Below are 14,868 nucleotides of genomic sequence, written 5' to 3'. Positions count from 1 at the left end.
AGCCATCAAATAACTTTGCTTGACAACAGCCACTTGTGTGAGCCAAAATGTGTGTCTGCCATTCTCACAGTGCCTGGAAACCACCGAGGACATTTCAGGGGAAGGAAAGCTCCAAGAAAAGTGTGAAAGAAAGACATCTATGTCCTCAGACACACAGGCACCTGCTCCTGAATAAAATCAAGGGTGAGGTGGGTTTTCTTTGCACCTTTAATACCAGGGCACAGATTCCTCCCAGGCTGGCACCTGATGCTCAGAAATAACACACTGAGGACAGATCTGCAGAGCCTCAGAAAGGTTCTTATGTGTCACCCCAGGTTTTAATATGTGGCACATTACAAACACCTGAGGTATCCCAGCTCCTTTATCTCTGCTCTGATAATAAATGTTTTGACCTTAGCTAGTCTTCCCCACCTCCTCATCTGTATAAACCCACCACTTCAGAAGCAGTGTTTTCGGTGCTGCACTGCTGACTCCTGCAACTTGGGCAAAATTGCTCCAGAAATCAGAAACTTGTAGGTGAACATTTATTAACCTTGCATTAAACTGCGTGGTCATTATTGCCCATGTGCCACACCACGCTCTTGGCAGTCTCTACGAGCTCACTTGTACAAATACCTACTCATGTCTGTACTTTCATCACACTGGTTTACGAAAATAGCTCCCATATGGGAAATGCATTTTCATGGTTGGTTTTCTCTTTCCCCAGCCATTTTCATTCCCCAGCTTGTACATCTCCTTCTCCTTTGGTTGTCAGACCTGCATGGCACCAAACTACGGACCTCTCCTATGTTTGGCAGGGAGCTAAGGAGCACTTCCATATTTCCCCACATTGGTAATGTCCTTACTGTTTGGGATGTTAGAAAACAGTTGGAGAAAGAAAAGGATACAAATATACATGCCAAAAATACATGCCCTGGTTCTTAAAAAAAATAAAATAAAAAAAAAATAACGTTTGAGGCACGAATTCAGCCTCCAATTATTAAGGAGATGGCTAAGACAACCCTATAACTAACAGGCACTACTACTATTTATAAGGCTGCCTTAAGGAAAAATATCAGTAGGGGGGAGTGAGAGAGAAGGGGAAAAAACATCTGACCAAAAACTGCAATTAATCTGTGGAGGAGCAGGTGACAACTTAAAAGATCCAAGAATGCTGTTTTTACAGTCATGAAAATAGCACTGAACACTGCAGGTCTGCATTCAGGCCACCAAAAGAGAAATCTTGTGAAGCAAGGTGGTGCGGCTGATTTTAATGCAAGGAGGAAGTGTCTCTGAAGTTATCAATTTTCTTTTCAAAAAGATTCTTGCAGCAGGCAAGGATCAAGTAATTACTTTGCCCCTGTTCACAAGATATCTCAGAATAGTAACAGACCACACACCCAGGAGATGATTAAAGGAAGTCAGGGGTCAGGAACACAGAAAAGCTTGTGATACAGAAGAGAAGATTTGCATGGCCATTAATATTTCATGACTCACAAGCCATGTGGTTCAGAACAAATAGCTGCACAAAAAAGTAGAACTGTCTGCCATCAGGTTGCATATTTCAAGACATACCTGAGTCATAAAGGTATTATTTACATGCCTTTACACATGAACAGAATGCAAAACTGTCTGAATCCTTGTACCTAGTGTAGGGGAACATGGAAAGCCTTTCTGAAGGCTCAGCAGGATTTGAGTGGGGCCTCTGCCCTCCGTTAGACCTCTGCACAGAGTGAGTCTCAGCCTAAAAGCAAAGCATAAGTAGCATTTTTCATACTGCAGACCTATCAGACCCACTACAAAGGAAAAGAGCTGCTACACTGTCAGTATGTCTCTTCAGCCTCTACTCCAACCCATGAAACAAAAGTGCTATTTATATGCAAGTGTACAGGTAGCAGTGCAGACAGGAGATATTGTATTCTCTGCCATTATTCCCATTTTAGACACATCAAAACTGGTAATTGAATTTTAAAAAAGCCAACAAAACCCAAAAAACCAAAACACCAAACCATAAATGACTACTTTTCTCCCAGTGAAAAGAAAGAGATGTGTCAGGGGTTAAGCAGAAGTATTTCGTCCCAGAATTTTTGCAATTACGCCTGGTGAGATTTCATTCTGGGAAAACAGAGGTTATTGTGGTGGCATAAGCAGGCCCTTTCCTCACAATCAAAGCTAGGAATTTTCCCTGCCTGCACTTGCCTGTATGTGGCTGGAATAAGCAAGCGGAGCGGGTGGTTCGGCTGACTCACCAGCACAACCAGACTCTCCTGTTGCTGCCAGCCACTGACGGAACTTTTCCCTGCCTTTGCACCGGGCTCTCCCTTTCCCAAGCTGCTGTAAGCAGTGAGGCTCCTGACTTGAAAGAAATGCTGAGAGCCAGAGTGACATTGCTAAATCGCCCAAAGGAATTGCTCAGAGCAGGCTGGCATGTTAGCATTGCTTGTCAAAGCTGCTGCTTCTCTGAGTCTCTTAGTGCTCTCTGTGTGTGTGAAGAAAAGGTGAGAAGAAATGAGAAGTTGTGGGGAGGGGGGAAAAAAACCCAAACAAAACCAAAAAGCACTGCCACCAGGATTGCATCCACTGTTTTACTGACAAGAATAAAAGTCCTTGCTTAGGGAATTTATAGCCAAAATAAGTCTAATAGCACGGGGCTTGATTGCCCTGATTGAGTGCTTTACAAATTACTCACATGAGCAGCCCCACTGACTCCGTCTGAAGGATTCTTCCAAGTGCACAGTCTGGCTCACAGTGATTAGTGACAGCAAACTGCAAGGGGAAAGGCACGACAAAAGAGAAATTGCTCTAAGGCAACGCTATTTACTGCTTCCCTCCCTCCCAAAAGGAGTCAGGTGTTTTGACTATTTCATTCATTGGCTTCACCTTTGTTTTAAACCAGGTGCCTGCCAGAGTGGAAATCATTTATTTCAAGGTTCCTTCACACAGGAAAGTCTGAAGACAAATCCAAAGCAGGTGGAAATCCTACTTCATAAATATAATTTATTATTATCATTATGAAGTACATGACAACTAGTAAAATGCAGTTGTTTACTTCACCAAGATAAAATTTTGGAAGAGTTTTGACTGAGGAGGTAAATTCCCACTTCTCCACCTTCCACTATACTGCTGTTGGTCAAAAGTGTTTGGTTGCCAGCTGTCTTGTGGTTGAGTGTGACCAGGGATAAACTGGTTAATGTTGGATTTTGCTGAGGTTAGTGATGTGGCTGATGAAGTGATTTTGTTTTATATTTACCTGCTAACCCTGGCTCTTGCTTGAGAAATCCAAAGTTGTCTCCCACAAATAGTATTTATTCCCCTTCTTCCAAAGCAAACTGAAAGCTCACTGAAAAATCTGCATGCCAAATGTAACCATTCACAACTACAGGCCTGAAGCTGCAAAAACTGATGTTAATTATTTTAAGGCATTTCATTTTCAGAAATTGTATGTTATGCTGAGAGCTGAACAATGTGAACCTCACATGATTACAGAGCAAATCTCTCCTGCCAACCAGGTTTTCAATAGAATCCCATTTTTTTTCTTGGTCCTCCTAGGTCTCAGGTGCTGTCAGTGCTCCCCACTTCTACATTTCACTGGTGAAGAGACAAAGCAGTGCTGTTTCCTGCAATTGCATCTCTGTCCCTTTGCCTCCCCTTGGACTTGCCAGCTGTGAAAAACAGGAATGCAGCTCCGTCCATCTCCAGTGAGCCTGCGGGACGCAGACCAGTATGAACACAATCATTGAATACCAGGTTGAAAGGGATTGCACGGACCATCAAGTCCAACCTTTTTTGATAAAAGCAAGGTCTAGACATGGGCTAGTATGCTGTCTGGCTGACCCTTAAAGGTGCCCAAAACTGGAGAATCTACCGTTTCTCTGGGGAGATTATTCCAATGGCTGCTGTCCTCCTTGTAAAAAAATTTCCTCTGGTGCCCAACCAGAATCTTCCCAGGAGTAACTTCTGCCCATCATTTCTTGAGATGGCCATCCCTTGAGACAGCACTACTGGTAGGTACCCACTGAGATGATCTGATCTGAGACTAGGACTCAGCTGGCCTATGAGATTCTGGAAACTTTATCATGGGTTTGGCTAAGTAAGAAGTCAAAGGTATTTTGTTTTGCTTTCATGCTTTATTCTCAAGTACATTCAAGATCATGAGACACTTGGACATTGTGATGATACTGGAGTGCACTCAGCATTGTCCTGCTTGAACATGCTACAATCTCAAATGTGGCCATCCACATTAACCATCTCCTGTTAACCTAATTTCACTGACAGGAAACTGAGGGACAAAGATTCAGAACCAGAGCACCAAAGGTACTTGAGTAAAAGAGTAGCTTTCATCATGGGTTGCTGGGTAATGCAAAAGGCAGAGTTACAGCCATCCGTGCTATGCACGTGAAAATGCCTGAGAGAGACAGACCCAAGCTGCCCAGCTGGCTACTGTGGGTGTGGTGGAAAGATGGGGATTTACAGACCAGTTCTTTTCCCTCTGCACTCAGGCAGGTATACTGTCTCTGGGTACCAGGGGTTTTATTTCTGGATGATGTTGTTGCTTGAAACTGACAAAAGAAGATAAGGCAATGGTGTTTTCTTTTCTAGAAGACCACAAAAGATTCTTTTGATGAAAAGCTTGGTGACCACACCACTTAAGGTGATGGTGGTATTTTGTAGATTTGGCTGCAAGGGTCTTGCCAAAACTGTACAAATCATCAGTAATGAAAGAAGCATCTGAAACCCTGGTGTTCTAAACATTATATTTGTGCCCTCACTATCTAAATAGTTCTCTTCCATCTGCTTGGAGTCATGTGTATGTAAAACAGGCTTTCTAAATAATGTCATACTTGAACATCCTGATCTAGACATGAAGTCTTGTTTCATGTCTCTCTGTACCAAGAACAACCTGTGCCACCTCACCATCCTAATGAAGGGAGAATTTGCCTATGAAATGCAAGACAGCACGGAAGGGGGGAGGACAGAACCTTAGAATAAAAGAGCAAGAAATTCAAATTAGGTTCAAGAAGGGAAAAATTTCCAACAGAGAAATTAACAAGCTTGCTTAAGATAACAGGGAGATACAGTGAACCAGTTCTTCAGGGACTGAGATAATTTCAATTTTCTTCACTTAAAATTCCAGCCTTCAGTCTCTGATGAACTTCTTGTCAATACAGTATGGGCTTGACAGTGCTGCTCTTGTTTAGGGTTGTCTCCTCTTCTTGGCTTATATAACGTCCAGAGTAATTTTTAGTCAACTGTTCAGGACAGGGTTCAAAGCTCTGACATTAGTTATTCTTTATCTTCTTTCAGTCAACATTTCCATAGGTATACATATCCTGTTTTCTCTCAGAAACAAAGCTGAAGATCTGCTTCATGTGTTGCCTTTCAGGGAAAGAATCAAAATTGTCTCATCACTAAGGTTATATGGGAAAAGTCACACAAGGGCATGCAAGTAATGGCCTTCTGGCCCCCTCGGCCGCTACTGGATCCACTCTTCATGAAAGATCATGAAAATGATCCAGAGATTTATTAGAGTAGTATGCATGTGGAGGTCTCCAGATTGCACCCACGTTAAAAACAAGACAAGGAATTTGCCACAGCAATTAATATGCAATAACATTTCCAAACTGGCAGTGACATTTGAACTTGCAATGGTTAGCAGATAGGCTAACAAATAAACTGTGCTCCCTGCATCACAAATTTGCAATGTTTTACCCAATATCTGAGGTCAAGGCCTTAAAAAGGCTGTGCTCTATGAAAAGGCACATACATAGACGTGATCTGCAGTCATTTCACTACCTCTGAACTGCACAAGGTAGTCTTAGTCTCATGAAAACCACTTTGTCTGGAAATCCTAATGGGAAAGGTGTAGACAACAAGATAAATATTACACTAACATTTCATTCTGGGTCTCTAATACACATAACACAGTGAGACTCTAAAACAGTGATCCCAGTATCTTTATCATATATTAACACATTTCCCATAACACTCTTGCTCACTCCACCTGCCTTTTTACTGAAGTAACTTCAATTTTAAAAAGAAAAAAATCCCTTTAAAACACTGCTCTAGGAGATACAGACTGATACATCTGTCATGATATTGAAAAGACCTGGATACAAAAGATGGGGTTTCATTTTCACATGAATATGAAAGCAAATCACAATCAACACTGAACAATAACTGACCTATGGCAAGAGGACCTGGGAACTTCCTACCTTCAGGAAGTACCACCTGCTTAATAAAGGCCACACTCAGTGAACTGAAAATCTATATAAAATTCATTCTGAAGACCTGCCACAAAGAAAAATAATTTCTCTGCTTAGCCACTTGTCTGTATAAGGTGCTTACAAATACATGAACTTTAGAGAAAACACCTTCATCTACTGATAAGTTGCCAAAATGATGCAGTTTTGAGGTATGCCATTATTTGATGGTTTTTTTCCCCTTGTACCTCACCTCTGAGTTTATCCAGTTTACTCTTCAAAGTAGTAACCTTATTTATTGCTGAAGATGAAAACACTTTGAAAAATATGGTGATACAAATTAAGAAGGACAAAGATATGCTATGCTACTTTGTGAAAAAAAAAACCCCTCACCTTTTTAGGGAGTTGCTGATTATTTGTGATTGTTAAATTTTAGTGTTTAACTCAGCAGGAACTGCCTGTCAGTTGTCTACTTTTAACTGTTTGAGAATTTCACAGGGTCACCAATAAAACAGTTGGATAAAGTCTTTTTACTTTTGGTGGTAGACCTGAATGCCAACATTAAAGAGTAATTTCTGACACTGCACTCTGTACTCTTTGCTATGAATGTCTCTCATTTTGACACTGATAATGGTTAAATTTGTATTGCCTCAAGGGAACTACAGTAACTGCAGTAATACAATGAGGAGCCATCTAGTAAGGTCAGGCCATGCCCCATAAACATACCAAAACACACAGACAGTGCTGGTAGAATGGTGATAAAGTCTGTTGATAAAAAATTTCTAGTCTTTAAACTCCACATCTAGCTGTAAGTTGCAGACCTATAAATGTAATTCCTAACGTGAACGTGACCACAAACAGGTATTACTGACTTGGTGCAAGAGGCAAGAAAGGTCAACACAATTTAGCTCTCTAGGGATCTGGGTGGATGAAGGAGGAGGTTTGCACAGTGCAGCTAGACAGCACAGAAAGTGAGGCTGTGCCCACACTCCAGGCCAGGACTACAGGGCAGATGGCACTCAGAGAAACAGCAAAGATGACAAAGGCTGCTTTACCTGCTCAAGTGGGGATGCCAAACAGCATCCCTATATCCTGCGACTTCTAAGATTACAGCTAGCTCAGATAAACTATATGCCACTATTTTGGTGAGACTCATCATGGAAGTTGTCTTCAGACTAATTAATTATGTCAAATTTGTCATCCTTGCTGGGTGTGCAGAAGTGTACCTGGACACTGGCATTTAGCCTCCTCTCCCCTACTCTATCAGACTCCTGAAGATGCCACACTTAACCTTATCTACTTTACTTACTTCTGAAGCAAACGTTTTTTATTTAAGAAGTGCAAAACAAAAAGAATTTTTAGCAAAGGACACTTTGGGAAAGAAATTATCCTTAACTAAAACTAGGCATCACCACATAAATATTAAGGAAAACGTAGAACACCATAATCTAGTTCTCCTTCAAAGAGTACTTCTCACTAGGTTCACACTAGGTGGGGTGGCAGACATCTTCATTTTCTACAGTAATCAGAAACTATGCCCCAAACCAGTGTTAGTTACAGTAAAGTATTACTCCTTTCTTATTTGCTCTGAACAATTGTTCATACATTTATGCCTACAAAAGTACAATATCACCAAAATCACAAGGTTATCTGCAAAATTTATAGAACTGATGCAGCCACAAACCCATATGCAAAATGTGTATTGCATGTTTATGATATATAATGCATAATTTTCCTTCATTTAGTTACAAACAACAGCATATGCAATAAGACACTGTTAAGCAAAATATACCCTGATAATCGGATGACCATGAAAGTTTAAGCCTCTTCAACAATTAACACCTTTCATAACACTGCTAGAAGCATTAATGAAAATTTAAGTGTGAAAAATGTACATTCTTTATTCTGCGGCTTAGATACAGAATAAAATTTAACTTTTCAGAAAATAAAACTATAGCTACAGCTTTGAGAGCTGTCAGTTTTCTTTTGAGGATAAAGTACATGCACTTTTTCCAGTTACTTTATTGCACATAATGTACAGTCATAAGTGGTGTTTATTTACATGTGTTTTGGCAACGTCCATGTTTGCTTTTCCCCTCAGAATACATTATTTTGCACAAACAAAACCTTAAATGTTTCACACAAACTGCCATAATACAAGTCAAAGCATATATGTAGGTATGTCGCTTTATTGTTGCTGCATTTTCAATTAATTCTACTAAGAGTTTCAGATCTCAGTTAATTGTTGCCTTGGGAGGCAGACTCCTCCCAGTTAGTCTGCTGTCAAAGACGGACACCCGAACTGCAGGCACCAAGAAATTAGGAGTGCAGCCTGCTGTGCCTAAGCCCCAGCCCCTATGCACCACCTGCAATTAGTGCGCAGGCACAGAGAAGGAAGAGCACCGTACTTTCGTTAACCAGTTTGATTCAACATTGATTACCACGTGTTAATGTTATGGGTCATGTGTTATTTGGACAGTACTCCATTAATACTGTTTTAGAAAAATATATGAAACATATTAAAACAAAACAGAAATTCCGGGAACAATTATGTATTGTAGCCCCAGGAATGTGTTACTTAGATTCCATTCTGAACAACGTGCTATTGCTGATAACCAGCACTTTTATCCAGACACAAAGAACTCAGTTTCATATGCTCATGTTTTCCTCAAGTTAATTTCTTAATGGATGGTAACACACTTCAATGTTCCCTGCATTTTCAGGGCAGAAAACCTTGTAGTGGTCCCCCGCATGGAGTACAATCTGGCAATAAACCTTTCACTACATGTGGATTTTTGACACACTTTTAAAAGGTATGTTCAAATAAAAGTTCATATTTGTCACTGAACATATGCTCATTAAAAATATCTGAAGGATGTTCTTGAAGGCACTTTATACAATATGTACAAAAATACTCTTGGAGAAACCAAATTTGTTGTACTTCGGTACAACACTTAAGATGTGAACAGCATTGCTCAGATGTTACTTTGAAAGGCTACACGATATTTTTGTTTATATTTTGACCTATCAAAAAAATTTACCCTAAGATAAATCCCACTTTGTTGGATCAATGATCTAATTGTTTTGAATGTCTCGTCTTTCAAATGCCAAAACAATTTAACCTCAGAATAATAAGAAAGAAAAAGAAGCTAACTTCAGTGAAGTCATCCTCAAATTCAGTTCTAAAAACAGTTCACATCCTTCCTGTAAACAGGCAAAGTATAAAATAGCTAAATTTTCAGACAGGCATTCAGGTAAATGGAGAAATGCCTTTGGTGGACAACAATAACGAATGTATTATTTTGATTTTAGAGTTTTCCTATTTTTTTCTGTCCTTCACCTTTAAAGTACTACAAAATTTACAGCAACTTCGACTACTTCATATACTGAAGAATGAGATGAAAATGCACTGTGGACAAAGTGCAACAGTAGTTAATATCTATTGATAAAAATACAAAATAATAAAAATACTACAGAAAAGCAGTAGTTCTGGAAATAGAAGTGTTGTTCAATATAAAACATTAAAGTTTTGTTCCATCTGAATAGTTTCACGTATACTGGACAGAGTACTTCACCAAACTACATGTGCACCTCTGATAAAATTCTTTAGGAATATAAATTATTTGCTCTGTAATGACACTTGTTCCATTATCTGGTCAAAAGGTTCTGATATCTGATGTAAATATCTAATATTCTTATCATCTGCCTATGGCTGAGTTTTAGGATAGCAACATGATCTGTTAAATTAAAAAAGAAAATTCTGCACAAGTGGAACTATTCAAAATGAATTGGTATTTCAGCTCTACCTACAATTTTTGTAAAACAAAGAATTACATGCCATTAGAAAACTAACAAACATCATCAAAGCTAGGCTATTTTTCTCCATAAAATAAAGATGCATAAAATTTTAATTACTAGCAATACTGTGAGAACTCTATTTATAAAGTTTTATATTGCATGTATTTCAAGATAAATACTTCAAAACATCATAAATTAAAGGAGGAATTTGAACAGATTCAGATCCCCCCTCTGAATTTTTACTATCTACAGGAAAAAAAAGTGGACTTTCAGGAAGAAAACTGTTGAAATCTGTAAAGTTATGTACATTGAGGATCTCCCTCAACATTAGCAGTAATTATTGCCCACTCAAGGTTACAAACCTAGAACTACCTGGGAAATGTAGAGGAACCTCAGACAGTGCAGTTCTAAGAAAGGGGAAGAGTATCTGTAAAAATATTTGCATAGATGTACATTCAAAACAGCATTTCCACCATTTCAATTCCCTGCATTCATGCTGCTTCAGTCATCCACAGGGATAAAGATCACATAAAGGCAGCTCTGGAATTTGAAATGGATGTTACCTGGTAATTTAGTGAAAGGTGTATTTCTGTACTTTCTGCAGTCATTAGGAAAAGATTCAGTTTGACCTTTGGCTTACAGAAGTTGTACTCCCCTGAGCTAGGCAATGCTGACAGACTACAGCAGAAGTACCAAAAAAAAGTTACTTGAAATAACATGGCATAAATAAGGCACTTTTGCCAAAGCAAATCCCCAGGTTTTGTGTTTCAGTGTACAGCAATTTTATCCAGAAATATTTTGTGCTTAGAAACATCACATGATGCAACAGTGAATCAGGTGCCAAAACCAACAAATCACAAATTACTGTGAGATTAACTGCTCTGATCTCTGAATGGTTCAACAAAGAATCAAACTGGTTTCTGTACACCGTCACGATTTACCAATACACTGGCATCTTTTGCTGTCAGCCAATAGTAATTATTTTAGAGAAGGAAAAAGAAAGTGTGGAATTAGTAATGCAGATGCTGAAAGGCAAGTGGCAAGACTCTACAAGAAGAATGCCTCAAAAAATGCTACTTTGTTCCCATGTCTACTGGCACCTATTCCCCAAGGTAAAAGGCCAGAATGACCAAAGCCAACTTAATAGTAGTGTGCAGAATGTCAGCTGACAAACAACATAAAAACAAGTCACGTTGTGTTATCTGTGGTCACGTTCTTCAGGGTTAGTCCAGTAACTCAAGACTTTACATTCTTCCGTCTTTATTTGTTTATTTTAATTAAACATGTAATGGTTAATAAACAGACATAGTCCAGAGTTAGTAGGTTGGTATTATAACATTTATTAAAATAATGCTATGGGTTAATAGAAACAGCAAAGAACCAAAGAATTAAAATGCAAGCTATGTAAAAACCCAACTAAAACCCAAATATGTCTAATGTATTCATCCAGTAGCTAACTAAAAGCCCAAGAAAGACAACACTCCCAATATAATAAAGTACTGCAAAACAATTGGCAATTTTTCAGTTATCAAAATTGTGGGTTTTGCATTTTGTATCCTTTTTTCTCAATCAGGAAAAAAATTCTTTTGAATGTTATATAACATACATATAAAACAAGATAGAAAAATACATTATAAACTTGTAACAATGGCTGTAAATACATTATCTTACATGTTTCTCATAGGCAATAGGTTGGTTATGGTACATACATAGCATGAAACTACTAAGATAATAAAGAATAGACAAATACATGTCATCTGTACGGTTACATACAAGCGACACTCCCATCTACCCACTCTAAAAAAATTACATAATACTGTCAGAAAGAAGTCTTAAAACTACTTATTTTAATAAAGAAAAAGTTATTAAAGAATGATAATACTGAGAACCAAGGCATTCAGAGATTTCAAAAGTCATGCTTTTTTTCTAAGTTGATCCAAAATTTTGTCAACTAAGTTTTCAGAAGTTTGTTCAGAGCAAACATTACTTTCACATGTCACACATCTATTCCATACACTTCCCCTCCCCCCCAGTAAAAGACCTTTGATAAATGTCTAAAGCGTCCAGGTTTTATCATAGTTGAGATGAAACTGGATCAAATACTGGTATTGTTTTAGCAAATCTCTCTTCAAATGTTCGAGTGTCGCAAGTTTATTCAACCAACCAACCAACCAACCAAAATAAAATCAAAATGGCACAGCATATACTGTAAATAAAATCAACACAACTGTATGTGTAACAGGAAGACAAAGCCGGTGGCACAATAAACAAAAATCTAGCTGAATACGAAAGGATGAATGTCTATTGCATAGTAAATAAACTGATAATTATTTCCAGGTGAGACAAGATGTTAGATGAGGTCACCATGCAGGTGCTTAAAAATGTAAGCCCTCTTAGCTTACTATTGACCTTTCATTTGGAAGCTGTGAAGATTTGCAGGAGGAGAATAAGTTGACAAGAGGGGAATAAAATTATCACCTGATATTTGCCAAGTTTAGTACTGAGCCCCACAAAGTAATACTTAATGTTTTCAGAACTAAATACTGTGCATTCAACAGCTTCAGCTCTTGCAACTGCCCAGCTATTCGAACCTCATGTGGAAACAAGGGTTAAAAAAAGGGTATAGCTGGACTTCAAATGGCTGAAGTCCCTCTCCTGCTTATCTTTTGAAGAAAAGCCAATGGCCCAGATCTAACAATAGTCAAAGACGAGCTGAAACGTAACAAACTTCCATGCTGTTTGCCACTGCAGGAGCTGCTCGTGGAATACGGGATGTGCTCAGTCGCTGACTGAAAACTTGCTAAGCACTTTCAGTTTCATTATCTGCAGAACATCCATTTTCTGGGTGATGCCAAAGCCTATTACAGTTGATGTAATATTTATTTCAACCAAAATCAAGAAAACTCCTTTCCATCCCTGAACAAAAATGACATAACTTCCAGCTCTACAAACATTTGTCAGCTAATAATCTCCTTTAGCATGAGACGGTCCATATCACAGAACCCTTTGGTTTACATTGCACAAGTACGGCATTTGCTATGATTTAAAAAGTAGAGGGGTTGAAATAATAATGGGCTGATTTGATGAAAACTTAGCAAATACTTCACTTAATGAGATTTTGGCAAAGTCACATCACACTAGTATGGCAAAAATCAGGTAATTAATATGGTCAACTCATCATTTGTCTTCCCTCACAGCTTCTTTCACATACTGGGCGACTGAGTGGCATGCAGTAACTTGTCTGAGGGAGAAGCTGATTATACAAGACATTTGACTAAATGACCATGAAGAAAATAAGGCACTTCCTTTTCTTTAGACTTATTCCAATACTTAAAAAATAAAAAAGAAAGACTAAAAGGCTCTTTTGGTCTTTTGTTTCTTGACAACCACCAGAAAAAATCATTTAATGAAATAAAGGGTTTCTTTGTTCTTTTTTTCTTTTTTTTATAACACTTGAAAGTATAAAATGCTACATTTCCAAAAATATATTTTTTTTCTGCACCAGCACCCTTGTATAGTAAAAGTATCTACTTTTTTGTTCATTTTGTTTCAATGCACTACACTTTATCTACAATTTCATTACATGTATACAGCAAATAGGCAAGCATGGCTTTTACATCCTTAATGAAATTTTTTCTATACAGGGAGGTTTAAAAAAAATATTTGAACAGTTTGCCCAGTAATGTGACACATAATGCATGTACCTTGTTCTCATGTAATCTTCCAAGGAGATTAAAATATGGTTAAAACAATTTCAACTTTTATTTCGCTTTAATAGTGTTGCTGTTTTGTTCTCTGCATTAATGTAGTTCTGAAAAGTCATCGTAATCTGCATTTCATGGCACACTTTCCTTTAAAACGTCCAATTTGGCAGGCAATAGAAAAAAGGCTGCAACATCTGCCCTTTGAGGGCACTGGTAGTGACTAAACAGCATATCAAATTTTGAATACTTTTTGGAATCCCTTCCCCAATGACATCCCTGACCAAAGGTTCATGCATGATGCATCATCACACAGTACATTCAGAGAGAGCTTTGACTTTTTTTAATTTTTTTTTTTTTCTGAGAAGAAAAATATTCCTAGAAGTCTCTCACAGTAACTGCCTCTGTCATCGGGTAGTTAAGGGACATCTGTCTCCATCTCGTGCGAGGCCTCCTTACCGTTCGCTTGGGGCGGGACACTAGAGGATGATCAGTGCGGAGGGATGAGTTGGACCTTATTGCTTTACTACTATTCAGTGCAGGTTCTAGAACCACTTTCACCCAAACAGGAGAACAACAAAAAGCGGAGTTGGAGGACAACAATTTCTTTGTCTGTTTTGTTAGATGGTAAGACGAACGGACAAGTGCCCCAGCTCGCTGCACTGAAGACAGGCAAGCAAAGGCGTTTACCAGTTAACTGATCAGCAGGCAGGCATGGTCAGGTCATCATTGGGTGAAGAGTTCAGAGGTCAGAAGGTCATAGGTTAGTTGCCGGTGGCGGCTGGGTGGTTAGAAACAAAAAAAAAAAAAAACAAAAAAAACAAAACAAAAAACCAAAACAAAAAAAAACAAAACAAAAAAAAAGAAAGAAAAGATAGAGAAGAGATTAGTTCCAGCTAGTGACGGCTTAATGACAACATGAAAACTAATCACAACTAATAAAAAAAACAAGCATGTTTAATTCTGACATACTGATTGACACCATCTACAGAATGCAATAAAATCATGACAGCCCTCCATCATGATTTGGACATGTGAAGGAGAAGCCCACTCCCACAAAACTGGTTAACAGGAGAAATAGAGATAAAATATGACTAACGACTAATGGTTAGTAGCAGTCGATGAAGGAAATTGGAAAACAAAAAACGATGAACAGTTTCTGAACTGGGTAGAAGATTTCTGGAACAACA

At 38.5% G+C, this 14,868-nt stretch overlaps 1 protein-coding gene across 7 annotated transcripts in view; it reads right to left on the bottom strand.

Annotated features, from left to right (window-relative positions):
* Positions 1 to 2,962: 2,962 nt before the first annotated feature.
* Positions 2,963 to 14,868, bottom strand: part of QKI (QKI, KH domain containing RNA binding) — a 156,985-nt gene continuing 145,079 nt past the window's right edge. For 6 of the 7 annotated variants that reach the window (XM_033055981.2, XM_033055983.2, XM_033055980.2 and 3 more), the window contains one exon: positions 8,184 to 14,459. In XM_033055981.2, coding sequence (XP_032911872.1) covers positions 14,443 to 14,459 — 17 coding nt within the window. In that variant the 3' untranslated portion in view covers positions 8,184 to 14,442. Of the gene's footprint in view, positions 5,356 to 8,183; positions 14,460 to 14,868 lie in introns of those variants that run through there. The other variant, XM_033055982.2, reaches the window with a different exon arrangement.

This window comes from Catharus ustulatus, chromosome 3 (assembly GCF_009819885.2).
Source record: "Catharus ustulatus isolate bCatUst1 chromosome 3, bCatUst1.pri.v2, whole genome shotgun sequence".
In the NCBI taxonomy this organism is placed as follows: domain Eukaryota; kingdom Metazoa; phylum Chordata; class Aves; order Passeriformes; family Turdidae; genus Catharus; species Catharus ustulatus.
Note: the sequence above shows the minus strand (reverse complement) of the source record. Positions and strands in the feature narration are given on the sequence as shown.